The 14553-nt window shown below is 33.1% G+C and overlaps 1 protein-coding gene across 1 annotated transcript in view; it reads left to right on the plus strand.

Moving 5' to 3' along the window:
• WDR27 (WD repeat domain 27) overlaps positions 1 to 14553 on the plus strand; it is a 130550-nt gene that overhangs the window by 10254 nt on the left and 105743 nt on the right. Inside the window, exons 9-16 of the mRNA XM_056344721.1 lie at positions 2832 to 2935; positions 3358 to 3425; positions 4378 to 4511; positions 5879 to 5955; positions 7536 to 7614; positions 8127 to 8198; positions 9222 to 9325; positions 12221 to 12310. Of these exons, the coding sequence (XP_056200696.1) occupies positions 2832 to 2935; positions 3358 to 3425; positions 4378 to 4511; positions 5879 to 5955; positions 7536 to 7614; positions 8127 to 8198; positions 9222 to 9325; positions 12221 to 12310 (728 nt within the window). The remainder of the gene's footprint in view (positions 1 to 2831; positions 2936 to 3357; positions 3426 to 4377; positions 4512 to 5878; positions 5956 to 7535; positions 7615 to 8126; positions 8199 to 9221; positions 9326 to 12220; positions 12311 to 14553) is intronic.

The raw sequence follows: 14553 nt of genomic DNA on the forward strand, positions 1-14553 counted from the left end.
TTTCTAGTCTGAGAAGTAGTTTTATAAAAATGGCATTGGGAGTATCCATTTTAGCATCAGTTGATAACAGTTGATCAGGGAAGATCAGTTAAAAAATAATTAAGAAGTCAATTAGAATTAAAATGCCAAAATTTTTTTTGTTTGCTTTCCTAAAGGAAATAAGCCTGATGCAGTCAGTCACGATGTGCCTGTGTAAGTCTGCCTTCCAAATTTAAATAACTTTCGAATTATATAACCTGTTCTAGCCAAACATCTGTCAGACAAATGTCAAAGCATGATGTTTTTGCTCCTTCCCATGGAATGAGTTGGGCAGGTAGAGGAGAGATACCTAAATTAATCCTTATATAAAATTTCTTTCATGAAGAGAAGTTTAACTGTATTATCAGGCACCTGGGAATCTGTTCAGGATAGTGCCACAAGACAGTCTCATAGAACAACTTGTTTTTGTTGTTATTTGTAAGTTTCATTTGGGTAAATTTCTCAGCCACATCACGTTTTAAGAAACTTGTTCCACCCTTTGCCCTATGGTGGGTTGTACAGGTATAACTGATTAATCCTCTGGTTGTATATATAAACAATTTTTGATAAACAGAGAAGAATAATATCCAGAAGTCCTAGATAATTTTGTTTGTGTTAAACTGAAGTAACTATTAACAAACAGTTATTTTCATGATGCCTACATTTTCACTGAGGGGGAGGAAGTGGTAATTTTTAAGATGTACATCTTATACATACTTTAATGGAATGTCTGAACTCTAAGGCCAGTAGATGAATTATTACAGTCTTATTGCTTGTATAATACCACTCTCAAATCATCAAAACTTTGTCTTCATCAAAACCATAGGTTTGATTTGATCTACAGCACATCTTTAAAGATGGCTAGTTTTCCAGCGATAAAGTTTTCACCATGTCCCCTAGTTAAGTTGTTTCAGCAACTGACTCATTCCATTTTACTTCTGATCTTTTCATGTACAGCCATTGGCTCTTAGTATGTTTTTTATTCTGATAGTCTACAACTAGCTACTATTACGTTCCCTCCTTGCACAGAAAATTGTGGCTCACGAGCAAGTTATCTCTAACTTCTGGAATAAATAGTTTGCGCATTGTATAGGGCACGTTTTCTGTAACATTTTTAACATTTGCTTTTGAATTTTTTTTTGTATTTAGTCTCATTTCTTTTTCAATGGCCTTTAGGACATGGTTGCCTGAAATGGATCCACAGTAATACATTAATTGAAATAATTTTCTGAACTGGTATAACATCACGTTGCAATACTCACCTAATACTGCCTGGCATTGTACATATAAGAACTATCTAACCTTTCACGATAACATGACAGTTGGAGGTTTTGTTCTGCTTATAAACAACAATGACCATTATTTTTTTACTATTAATCCAATTCCATTATCTTTTGTTTTTAAAGTTTTGTATTTAGAACTGTTTTTCTGTTTAGTTTTTAAATTACCATGGGTTGGTTTTAGCAGATGGTTCAGGTTTTGTCTGAGCAGTCCCTGATTTACTACTACTCCTGTCTGCAATGAGGTGCAACAGTGAAACATTTTTGCAACACTGATGTCCAAAAAATTACAGGTCTCATACTTCCCTAATCTATTTGACACTGAGTAATTTCATCACAGTGGATGACATTTTATTATTGTAAAGTAGGCATGAGATCAACTTCCTATATATATCACTTCATATCATTGTTCGTTATAACTTGATAGTGCCAATTCTTTATAAATAATTCAAAGAATTCACAAATTAAATCAGTCTGTTACTGCTGTGCATGAAAGTAGTACAAACAACAAATAAAACTATACAGAGCACATAAAAGTATCACAAGCCAGAACTGAAACTGTTGTTCCCAGTCTGCTTTTTAGAGTATTTGACTGTTTCTGTTGTGGTGATGTTTTTTTTTTGTTTGTTGTTGGTTTTTTTTGTTGTTGTTTGGTTTTGGTTTGTTGTTTTTCTTAATAAAGTATTAAGCCACTGTGATGAGTCTTTTTATGCCAAGTTTCAGCCTTTATATTTTTCCATACACTTACTTCAACTCTTGTGGTCTGACTTAACAAATCAAACCAGTAACTCTACTCACTCTTTGGAAAATTTATTGATGTCTATTTTCATTTACTGTGGCATCAAAACATTTCTAGTTTTTAAGAGTGACGACCATTATTTTTTTATAATCATGTTATGCTTGATTACATTTTCTTCTGTGAGGGTGTTGACTGAAATTGTAACCAGTTGGTCTAATCTAAGGCTGAATTTCATTACTTAACAGCAATACTACTGCCACTAAGCACAGACAGAGACAGATATTCCAGGCTTGCTGGGGTTTTTCCCTCCTCTCAGGTTGTGCTGGTTTTTCTCTTGTACTTCAACTATGTACAAACACATGTTAAATTTCACTGCTTTTTATGTGTTATATTACAGGTGATAAAACTAAGAATATATGTGGATTTGCCTCTTTGTCTGAGTTACTCTGTGTATACAGTGCTTTTACAGCATCTTCCAACTGTTACAAACCACAGCAATTTTTGAAGTATTTCATATGCTGCTTTAGACTTGCTGTGAGCACTTAACATAAAATCAAGGATTGTGTTCTGTTCTTAGTTTTCAAAACTTAACCAATTTTGATTGAAAATTTTTACTTTGAGCTACAGATATTTTCAAAAATACTGTAAATTTTAAATATTTTTTTAATGTTGTTTCTTATTGTTGTACTGGGACTGGGTAACAAGTATTAAAAAAACCCTTTTGTTGTGTCTTGTATGGTTATAATGAAAGCTTCCTTATCATACTGAGATAATTTTTTCTCCTTTTTAAATAGATATTCTGCCCGGAATACTAGCTATTTTTGGATAGGAAGTTCTACTGGTTTATTAATAATAAATTCAGCAAACTTTGAATTAGAAGCTTTTTTATCTTACAAAGGTATGATTATAAGATACCTGACTACACCATAATGTGATTACTTTCCTTTGTTATCTGATTAAATTGTATAAGAATTAGTTTGTGAAATAGCAGAATACATTAGGAGCTAATTCTAATTATTTTTTTATGTTTTTCTGGCACTTCCGACTTGTCTCAGAAGATGTGTTGGCACTACTAGATTTCTGTAGAGGCTAGCAATAAATTTTTATTTAACTTTGCAGTTTGTAAGTGTTAAATACAAGGAATGTTATTCTGTACCTACTTTATCATGGGGGGTTAAGTTAGAAGGATATACATTGAAGACAGTGGATTATGGTGGTCAGATTAGTACGAGTAATTTTTTTTTCCTGCCTTAGAGATGATAGTTTCTTTCTTTTGAAATGCAAATACAATTTTATAGCACTGTGTTTTTTTTGGTAAAGATTACAGCAACCTCAGCATTCGGTTTGCCAGATCATGTGCATTAACAAGGCAGGCAGTTAATGGAAAGGTGAGTATGCAGTAAACATTGATTTAGTGCATGTTTACAATTTTTTACAGTTATTTTCAATAAATATTAGTTATGCATTTTATTTACAAATTAATGTACACATTTATTTTGCTTGATGTGAATTACACAGTCGTTTCTCTGGAGAGGGTTTATTATTTAGGGAATCTACTAGTTTAAATAGCTGGGTAGCTTTAAAGCTCTCACAGTTTGTATATTGTCCAAAGTGATTAGTAAGCAAAAGGTGAATTGCTTTTTATATGGTTCAGTATGTACCTTGAATGTCAAGAAAGGCCATTGGGGAAGTAGAGGCAATCTTTTAGGGGAAAAAAAGATATGAGCATTGTTGCACCTTGTTTCTCAAACAAATGTTGGGATGAAATGCTTTTGCATCCCTCCAGGAAATCTGTGAAAACTATTTGAGTTGTGAGAAAAATTCTATGGAAAGTCACTAAATGTGCTTTCAAGGAAATGAAAGGCATTCTTGACTGTATACTCCATTTTATGTTACAGTTTTCCTACAGAACTGAGCTCAATCTATGCCTTTCTACATATTTAACACAGCAGTGTTTTGTTTAAAAGGAGGATTTTATTTTAAATTCATCTCTTAGCATATTCTCAGCATGTCTCTGAAACCGATCTTTCTTCCATGTGTTTTTCTTTTCTCAAACTCTTATTGCAGAAGTAAGTCTGTTGTAGAAAGTATTGGAATTTCTGTGGCTGTTATATATGCAAGTCTGTTAAGGTACTTATTTAAGCAACACAAGTATATTTTTGAAGGACAACATTAACCGCTTTTTACTATTTAATGCTCTGCAAGACTAAACCTGTGGATATTTTTGACTAATTTTCATGAATAACAGAAAGTGATTTCATTTTCCACTATAAATTCTTCAGTGTTGGAGCTTAAATTATGACTTAAATGGGGTGTTATTTTACGGTATAATTGCTGCAGGTTTTGTGCTTGATCACCTCGATGTTTGAAGATATGATCGCAGTGTTGGAAGTTAACCTTGCTGCATTGGTGAGAACTCAGCAGAGTGATTTTCTCCTACGTAGAAGTGAGAACAGTCATTCAGTTATTGCTAGGTACAGAATAACTATATGTTTTTTCCTCTGAGTTGGATTATGCATTCATTTTCCTGACATTGAAGCGCATCACATGGTGTTGTAGTGCTATTTGTTGACATGGTTTTATTTTACTTCTTTTCCTGTCATGCTTTAGTTGTATTGAGTAGGAGAAATCACAGAATGGTTGAGGTTGTAAATTACCTCTGCAAATCAGCTTGTCCAACTGCCCTGCTCAAGCAGGGTCACCTACAGTCCAGTGCACCATGTCCAAACAACTTTTGAATATCTCCAAGGAGGGAGACACCACAACCTCTCTGGGCAACCTGTGACAGTGCTCAGTCACCCTCACAGCAAAAAAGTGTTTCCTGGTGTTCAGACAGAACCTGCTGTGTTTCAGTTTTTGCCCATTGCCTCTTGTCCTTCCGCTGGGCACTGGGCGCAGAGCCTGTCTCTAGAGTCTTCCTTACAGCCATCTACTGGTGCATAGGGTTGTTCCTTCCCCAGCACAGGACTTTTCACTTCCCCTTGTTGATCTTCATGAGGTGGCTGTCAGCCCATTTCTCCAGCCTGTGGATGTCTCTCTGGATGGCAGCACAACTTTCTGATGTATCAGACACTCCTCTCAGTTTTGTGTCAGCAAATATGGTGAGGGTACTCTCTGCTCCTTCATCCCTATTATTAATACAGATGTTGAACGGAATTGGACCCGTTATCGACACCTGGGGTACTCCATTACTGGCCTCCAACTAGACTTTGTGCCACAGGTATCACTCTGGGCCTGGCTGTTCAGCTGGTTTTCCATCCAAATCACTGTGTGCTCATCTAGCCCATACTTCATCAGCTTCTCTAGGAGGATCTTATGCAAGAGAGTATGGAAACCCTTACTGAAGTCAGACAATATCCACTGCTCTCCCCATTTCTACCAAACAAGTCATTTTATTATAGAAGTTTATCAAGCTGATCAGGCATGACTTCCCCTTGGTGAATCCATGCTGACTGCTACTTTCTTGTCCCTTATGTCTCTGTAAATGATTTCTAAGAAAATACTGGCATCTTGAAGTTAATAAACCCCCTAAAATATACACTAAAGTGCAGATGTCAGTGCTTATAATAAAATCATCAGTTAATCTTCACAGAAATGGGATTTAACATGTAAATGCAATGGTTTGTGGATCTAGTCAGGGCCAAAGCTTGTCTGGGCTGCTGGGTATCTGAGCTGATAACTAATCCACTATGCCTAGGTATTTATGAAAATCTCACTAGTATCAGATGTATACATACACACATGCACAGAAATAGCTGAAAAGAAGTGCTGACACCTTTTCCTAATCTTATGCTTTTCTTCATTGGATTGATCGATTTTTGTGCTTGGTTTTATAACTTAGGTGTTCTTTATTGACGAATTCTCCGTTGTGTAAAGGTTTAAAGAAAAATCTGAAAGAACCTTCTAGTAAAACATTTGGTAAGTGTAAACCATTCCTGAAATGAATTAATAATGTTATATTTTTAATAACAGTAACTGACTCACAACTGGCTGGTGCCTAATACAATCAATATATTGATTTCTGTTTTAAACATATTGCGTTATATTTTTATTCTAGTAGGAAGAATTTTATAGTTCTAGTAGTATATCATATCCTACATATGTACTTGTAGTGAAAATGATGATAATAAGGTATTTTTCTTTCAAAACCAATCCTCTGAGAACTTTCTGTGGGTTTTAAAAGAGTTAAATAATGTAGAATGTTCACATTTTTCAAAAGTATTTTTTTTTTCCATAGCATGCTATGTATTTTTCTGTATAATTTGTAATTTTTTTCTTCATTTTGGTTACCTGTTTTTGTTAATTTCATTGTCCTGAATAGTCTTTTGTCAATACCTGCAAGTTTAGAAGTTAATTTTTGCCTCAGTTTCTTACTGCTTAAAAAAAGACAGATCTGACTTCCAGTTGCTGTTGAAGTACTTCTAGCTTTTTTGCTTAGCAACAGTAAAGCAAAGTCCTAAAACAGTTACAAAATAATTTTTTCATCATCACCTTTTCTTTAGGAAAGATGTAAAAATACTGGTAGCTGTAGATATGAAGAAATAATCTATTTTTAATATATTGATTATACTTGTTGGACCTGTTAGAATGTCAAAGGCTGTCTTTAATGTTATATGATATTCTAAGAATGCATCTACAATGTTTTAGCTAGAATTCCAGGCTGCTTCGGACACCCAGCACTGACAACAGTACTACTCTTGCTGACACCTCATGCTCAGATAGATTAGGTGCTGTAAGGAGATCTCATGGTCTCTTAGGGCAAGTGGTGCTAGGAGCTTCCCAGGAAGGACCCTTTTCTGCCTCATTGCTACATAAAAAGAAAGGAAAGCTGGTGGGAGTTGAAAGAGCTTCTATCCTCAGCATAGGTAAATGTGTCCATGAGATCACTCCCAATGCACCTGAAGTTCTTCCCTGGGAATATCAACAAGATTTCCCCCTTTATGACATTTATATGATCCATTTGTTTCTGCTGATATGAAATGCTCATATTTAGTTTTGGGGTCGAGGCTGCCCTTCAAGCTTTTTAGTACAGCAATGTGAATGCAGACATTAATGGCTTAAGCCACATAAAACCGCGAAGATTTATGTGTACCCACCAGCCAGTTTGTTAGTGATCTTTAGATGCATTCCATGTTCCAAATATGAGGTGTGAATATATAATAGCTAGTGCATATAAAGTCTAAGTATGAAATAGGCAACTAGAAAATATATTTGTGAATGATGAAAAAAGTTCCTTAGAACAATATTCTTGTTAACTCAAAGTTTAAAGAAGTTCCTACTCATTGATATTATCGGAGGAGGGATGATATGCAATGTAACAGTTCAGATTTCTTTCCTTTTCTCAGTAATCCTTATTTTAGTGTGATTGGTCTTAAGTGTGTTTTGTAATATAAGGAGACACCAAATATTTCTACTGTGCTAGCCTAAGGTATCTACATTAAGTGTAAAAATATAATGTTAAAGAAACATTTTAATGTAATTTAATCATTTTACAATAGGAGTGAAAAGCATAGTGAAAGATCAGCCATTGGTTTTCCATAATAAAATTAAGTCGTCAGGTTATACAGCAGCACCACAGTGAGTAACCACATTGCTATTTTGTCTTTTTTATTGCTGTGTGATATTTTGTCATGGAGCCATGTAGTCTCATGACTGTGAAATTATTCACACATGAAAACCAGCTATGATGCTATCACAGAAAATAATTTAAAAAAATTGCTGTAAAACAGATTTTTCACAGCTTCTGGTCAGTATTCAGCTTCCTTTGAAAATCTATATTAGGCATTCTCTTTCTTATGATTAAACCTTTCGTTTCTTCAACTGCAGAAAGAAATGTCTGAGAACTTTATATAAATGGATTTTGACCCTCAGAATGCATTATCCAACAAAAGGAAAATTTAGGTGCAAATTCGAGCATTAGATCATTGCCAGGTTTATTTTGTCATCAGTGTGTACATTGTCTTGCCTACTGACATTACAGTAGACATAAATATTAAGAAGGGAGTAGGTTGTTTTTCGCTTAAAAGAAACTATTTCTCCCAAGCAACATTTAATGTTTCATATAGGAGAATCTGTGTTCTTTCCTGTAGAATGACCATGTTTTCTCCAAACACTAATCTGAAGAAGAATGAGGTGTCAAAGTGGAAGACCAGCTGTAAAAGGTAGGTAATCTAGCAACCTCCATTAGAGGAGGAACAAATTAAAATGAGGATAAATACAGTTCAATTGGAAATACGGTTTGTGGCTGCTTCTGACATTGGAACTTTTAAGTTAGGGGTATCACTGGAACTAAAAGGCTTTGTAAATTTGCTATAAAATTACTGCAACAAGCGATTAAGATTATCAGATTATAAATTTAATTGCATTAAATTAAAAAAAAAAGTATATATAATGGTACAATTTGACCAGTGGTTTCATCATCACTGTGGACACAAAGAACGAATGGGTTTTTAGAGCTGGCACTTTCATGTCCATTGGTGTGGCATGTTAAATTGGGATGTTACACACATGTTTTGTCTTTAGTATTATGTAGAATCTTTGTTCTATGTAGTACAAATGTAAAAGTAAAGAATGATTAATGCCATAATTTTTCTCTTAAACCCCCCCACTTTTAAATTGTTTAAAAACACTTAATAGCTCAAGACTCAGTCTTTGTAGTCCTTGCACACATAGAGAAGGCTTTAGATGATCACTTCAAATAATTCCAAGATTGGTTTGCAATACTTTATGGTAGGTTAGTAGGTTAGACTACTTATCACTTAAGTTTTGTGTGGGTTTTTTTTAGTATCTTGGTAAATAGGTGATCAGTGTAATTCTTATTTTTACATATGGAGATATTTTTCATATTTCTTATTGTCACAAGGTAGAATTTGCATTCTTTAAATACTGTTGTTAGATAGGTATGCATCTTAAGAAGTTTGAAGTTTAATTTTATGTACAAGTCGATGTTAATTCTTGATCTTGTGAATTCATAACAGTCAGTGATAAGAGTAATTTAGAGTATGACAGTTTAAAATTCATTCTGTTTTTTATCTGGGATTTAACATAAGCTTTCCAGGAAATATTTATATACATATATATAGAATAGCTCCCAAAGCACATTTATTTCATAATTGAAATGGAAATGTACTGGATTTAGATATCTTAATATTTTTCCTCTCTTTCTCTTTTTTCCTTCTTTGAAGTAAAAATAAAGAATATCCAATGGAAAGTTATCCTCCAATCAAACATGAAAAAAAGATATCTGTTACTTGTAAACCAACCCCAATTTGTTGCATTCAGTATTCTGGTATGTACCGGCTTTATAAAATGTATAGTTGTGTCAGTGTGCAGAAAGAAAAACTGAGTTTGTGTGACGTGGTTTATTAAGACCATGGATTTGCTAGGTAAATTCCCAGAAAAATTTCTGGCAATGGCATGTACTGTTTGATCATCAATTTTTTAACTTGCAAAACCATGCAGGCTGCCATCATATATGCAAAAGGATCCTAATTCTTCAGTTTTATGTCTTTTTTCATTTTGGACTTGTTCTATGACTTTCCCACTACAACTTGAAAATTAGGAGTCTAACAAGTTCTTTCACTAAGGAATTGATTTTCTGGGATATTTACTTAGTGTCACTAGGGTGTATTAAAAGTTGAAGTTACATTTCAGAAGAATCAGAATACTCCTATTTCTTATGTAAAGATTATTTAGGTTTTATTTATTAAAATATAATAAAAAATAATTCTTCCATACCATCCAAAAAAATGGTATTTTTCTTAACTGTGTTGGAAAAACAGGTCTTGTAATAGGTTTAGTCTTTTCCTATCCATATAAATATGATCATACAGAAACCACTTAGCAATCAAATCTATTACCAAGTATATAATTATGTCAATGTACATGCAAACCACAATATTTTCAAGGTATTAAAAAAAGATATATCTGTATAAATATTTTGAGGCCAAGAGCAACTTTCAGCTTGAAGAAATAAAAGCAATTAGGTGCAATGGTAACTTTTCTAAAACATATTCCATCAATCTCTCTGTTCCCTTGAGAATGGGAATACATTAATTTTTATGGCTCCTGAAATAAATTGGTTGCAGAGAGCTTATTCCTAGGAATGTTATGTGAACTTAAAATGAACAGTTCTTTTTTAGCAAAGAAAAGCATTGCTATATTTTCAATAATACATTTTAAGTATAAATCCTCTTTTACTTACTCTGAGGAAGGAACATCTTTCTCTGTCTGTCTCTTGCACACACATGCATGCACACAAAGGCTTAAACAACCACAGTTTAGCAAGACAAGGATTAGCAAAAACTGCAGAGCTTTTTTTCATGGAGTAAAAAAAAATCATGTTACTGCAAGCTTGTAAAGAGGTGTTCTCTTATTGTTGTAGTCTGTGTTGACCAGATGGCTCCTAGCTTTGCAATCTATTTTCTGTTGCGATTATGCAACTTCAAATTGCAGCTTGGAACAATCTTTCAAGTGGACTTTATAAAAAGTATGAATCACAGTAATACTTATCTGCATCTTTAAACATAGTAGAGAATTAAATGGAAAACTTAAGTAAAACTTAAGATGTTGTAAAGATGCATGAATGAGTTAATGCACATCTCCTTAGATTTCTTAAACATCTTTTTGTAGTATTGGAGGCGTTAGGAGTTATGACTTGTTGCTGAGTTAGAAAACAATTTTATTCAGGATTTGAGATGATGTTCCATTAAACAAGCCTCAGAAATTCTATGCAAAATTATTTTCTCTCATTCTGTATAAACAAGAATGTTTATATATTGTTAGTTCTGTGCATGTGGCTGACTATATCACTTGCCTTATATATTTGCAAATCAGCTCTCATGCTGAAAATGCATGCTGTCAAAACTAGGAAAAGTGGGGGAAATTTGCAGAAGAGCACCACCCTTTACCTCAAAGACTTCATACCTTTGAGTTTGTGGAGCATGCATTTTTTTGAATATTATGTCTAGGACTACTTACCTTACTTTTGTGATAAAAATATTTAACACCATTATTTAGTATGTGCAATTACTAGTACTTGGTGAAAAAGTCAACTGAAATATTGCTTGTCAGCTAAAATGAAAAAATATTTTTGTAAAGTAGTTTTTATTAGTATACTGGTGCATTTAGTAACTAGTAACAGCAAGAAAGATTCTGGAATGCTTCTTCTTAGCATATATGTCTACCCAATTATGTGCCTCAGTTAAAATTTGCTTTTAGTAGATGACTCTCAGAGATTAGACATATGGATCTCTTATCTGTTTATACTGCCATCATGTGGGAAAAAATGTGTTATGGAATATAGTATTCTGAGCCCGCAGTGTGGGTGGTACTTGGACCATGGATTGCAGTGTGTAATGTTGGTGAGGTCAGACATGACATTTATTCCCTCTCACATTGTAAAGATGCTCAGGAGATTTATGAAGGAGGTTTTCAGGTGGTACCTCTTTAAAAATACTTTTCACAGTGAACCTAGTACCATTGACTTGAATTCTGTCTTTGTTTCCTTACTTTCTCTCAATGCTGTCCTCTCTTGCTCCACCCTTTCTTATTTTTTTCCCATTGGTTCATTTATCTGTTCTTTATTATTGTAATTTTTTCACGAAAGCTTTTGAGCAAAAGGTTAAATTTCACAAATTGCTACCATTATGTAGACATTAAGGACGTCTATCCTCTCATCATGTGCCCCGCTGATTACCAAAATAAATGAACAATCTGACTGCACTTGGATGTTTTTTAGGATTACTTTATGAAGGAAATTTATCATCTTTAAGAAGTGATCCAGAATAATTAATGTGCTTTTTATTCTAATATGTAATAAAAGGTGATATAACTGTAATAAGTAGATATAAAAAAATGAGTGTAAGGACATAAATTTAAACAACACTTAAAAATGTCTGCACTTAAATTTTGTAGCGCTTTTTTTGTGAAAAGTGAATTTCTGCCTTGTGATTAACAACTGTTTTGGTAATACATAAGGACAAAAAATGAATTGTGCACAAATTCCTACCAAATTCTGCCACATGAGTTTGTGATGTTCATACAAATATGTGTTAAAAATATGAAAAGAATATCTGGTTTGTGTTTTGTTATAGTGACATATGTGATCTTTATGATGAAAAGAAACAACATATTATGTCCTTGTTGCTTTCAAATATAAATCATTAGACTCTCGTCTTTATAGGGGATGGAGAGATGCTGGCATGCGGCTTGGCTGACAAAACTATACTGATATTCAATTCCAATCTCACCGATACATATAATGTTTTTTCAGGTAAATTCATTAATTATATTATTAAAGAAATAGTATATGATTAAGTTTAACCTAAATGGCATACTAACTAAAAGTTTTCACTTTACATCACTTTGAGGAGAATGAGGGAGAGGGGATACTGCTGTTTCAAGATGTAGAATTTATTTCTCTGTTTGGTAAATTTTGTTATAGAATTAAACTGCCTACCAGGTTTTCCCATTTCTCAACTTTTTGAGAGGTAAATATATATAGATGGCAATCTGCATTATGCATGTATATTACAATAATAAAACAGAAATAATAAAGACAGTATATTGTAATGAAAATGCATGTGTATATTGCAATAGTATATTGTAATAGATTATTAGACAAAAAATTAACTGCAACAACTTGGCAAAAAAAAAAAAAAAAGTGTTTGGTTTGCAGCTCCAGACTTTTAAAGAACTATTTTAAAAAAAGGGACTATTCCTATGGAGAAATCAATATTTCCAAAAGTGCATGCATGTGTAAACACATGTGCATTACTTAACATTATAAATGATCCTTAAAAAAAAAATATTCTAAATTTCTACAAGGACCATCTGTAAAATTTTTAATACAGTAAATGTTATGGCTTTAAATCAGTCCTACTAAATGAGTTTTCTAGGGCAGTTCATAATAGAATATGACTGTCATTTACTAGCAGACCTTAACAAGTATAAAAGTAGACTATTTAAAGTTATTTTAGAAAAGTATTTCTAAGTAAATAACTCTGATAACTGATTTCTGAAAACGGTTTTTTTTGGAGTAATTTTCATTGTACTTAGTGGAAGAAGCTATGGCATTGTGACAACTACTGGAGGCAACATTACGGATATTTTCCTTTTTGGTGAGGAAATTGATGAAAATATACTTTATGGGCAGGGTAGTAAGTTTTTTTTTTCCACAGTGGCAAGTTCATAAACTTTAACAAATATTTTTCTTCATGTATCACCAACTACTTTGAAAGAATTCATAGTGCAAGTCATATAAACTGCAGGCCAGAATAGTGTTTTAAGGTTTTATTGACATAATTTCGTTATTTAGGTAGTTACTGGAACAAAAGTGGTAATTTTGTCCAAAGGGACCTCCTATATACGGAATATATTTAACATCATTTTAGAAGATCAGGATTTCTAAAAAATGCAATTAACCAAAAGAGAGAAAAATTCTGTATTTCCTTGCTTTATTTGTTACAAACATCTGTAAAAATAATGATACAATACTGCCACAGTATTTGGTACACAGCAGCTTAACAAGGTTGTGCCCAAGGAATTCAGTGTTTCTTCAGATTATTAATGCAACTTTCTTAAGTTATCTGAAGAAGTTAAGATGTAAATGATTTTCAAAAACCCTAAAGTCTTTCTTTTTTGGTAGCAGGGCTACACTGAACCTGAAGTAGAACATAAATGTTGCAAAATTATTCCATGAGACTATAAATTATTGTTGTACACTATACGTTCTTTTCTGGAGCTGTTCTTTGCAGTTTGTTGTTTTTATTGCAGATCCAGCTTGTCTTTATGTGAACCACTATCATGAAGTTAGACAGGCTGGTTTTACTTGAATGTGTATACAATTATGTGCTGCAGAAAGTGACGTTTCAATTCTGTGAAATGCTCCTTTTTGGATATTTTTTTCATGCAGGTTTCATTGATTTTGAACTGGTAATAGCTGGGTTTTATCTTTGTGTCATTTCAGGGGAAGATAATAATCCCACTGACTTTGTTGCATCTATACCTTTGTATATTTGCTACATACTAAATAATATCTAAGGAATGGCTCAATACTGGCAGTAACATAAAACATAGACTTTAATAAGAAAAAATATTAATCTAAGTAGACATATTTGAAAGCGAAAAAAAAAGATTATAATTCAGAGGTTTCTAAGTTTGAAAGAAAACCTTAGTTCATGTTACTCTAATTCATGAAGGAAACAGTACTTAGGTTATGACACATCATTTACAAAAGACTTTGACTTTCTAAAATTAAATGTTATGATTTTATAAGATATTTCAACATTCAGAGCTTCCTAAAATACTGCAGTGCTCTGCAAATGTAGGCTGATTTATTATTATTATGGTAAGAGTAAAGTGACCGGCACCAGACTTCATGCTACTATTGAGAAGCTTTTTCTGGTACCAATCATTAAGGTATCAAGTACTAGTCTTGCTTTGAAAAAGTTTTGATTTATTGCTAAATTGTTCTTCTGATGGTTGACTTTGTTGTATTAGTTTTCTCAGGTTTTG

The sequence above is a fragment of the Falco biarmicus genome, chromosome 6 (genome assembly GCF_023638135.1).
Source record: "Falco biarmicus isolate bFalBia1 chromosome 6, bFalBia1.pri, whole genome shotgun sequence".
In the NCBI taxonomy this organism is placed as follows: domain Eukaryota; kingdom Metazoa; phylum Chordata; class Aves; order Falconiformes; family Falconidae; genus Falco; species Falco biarmicus.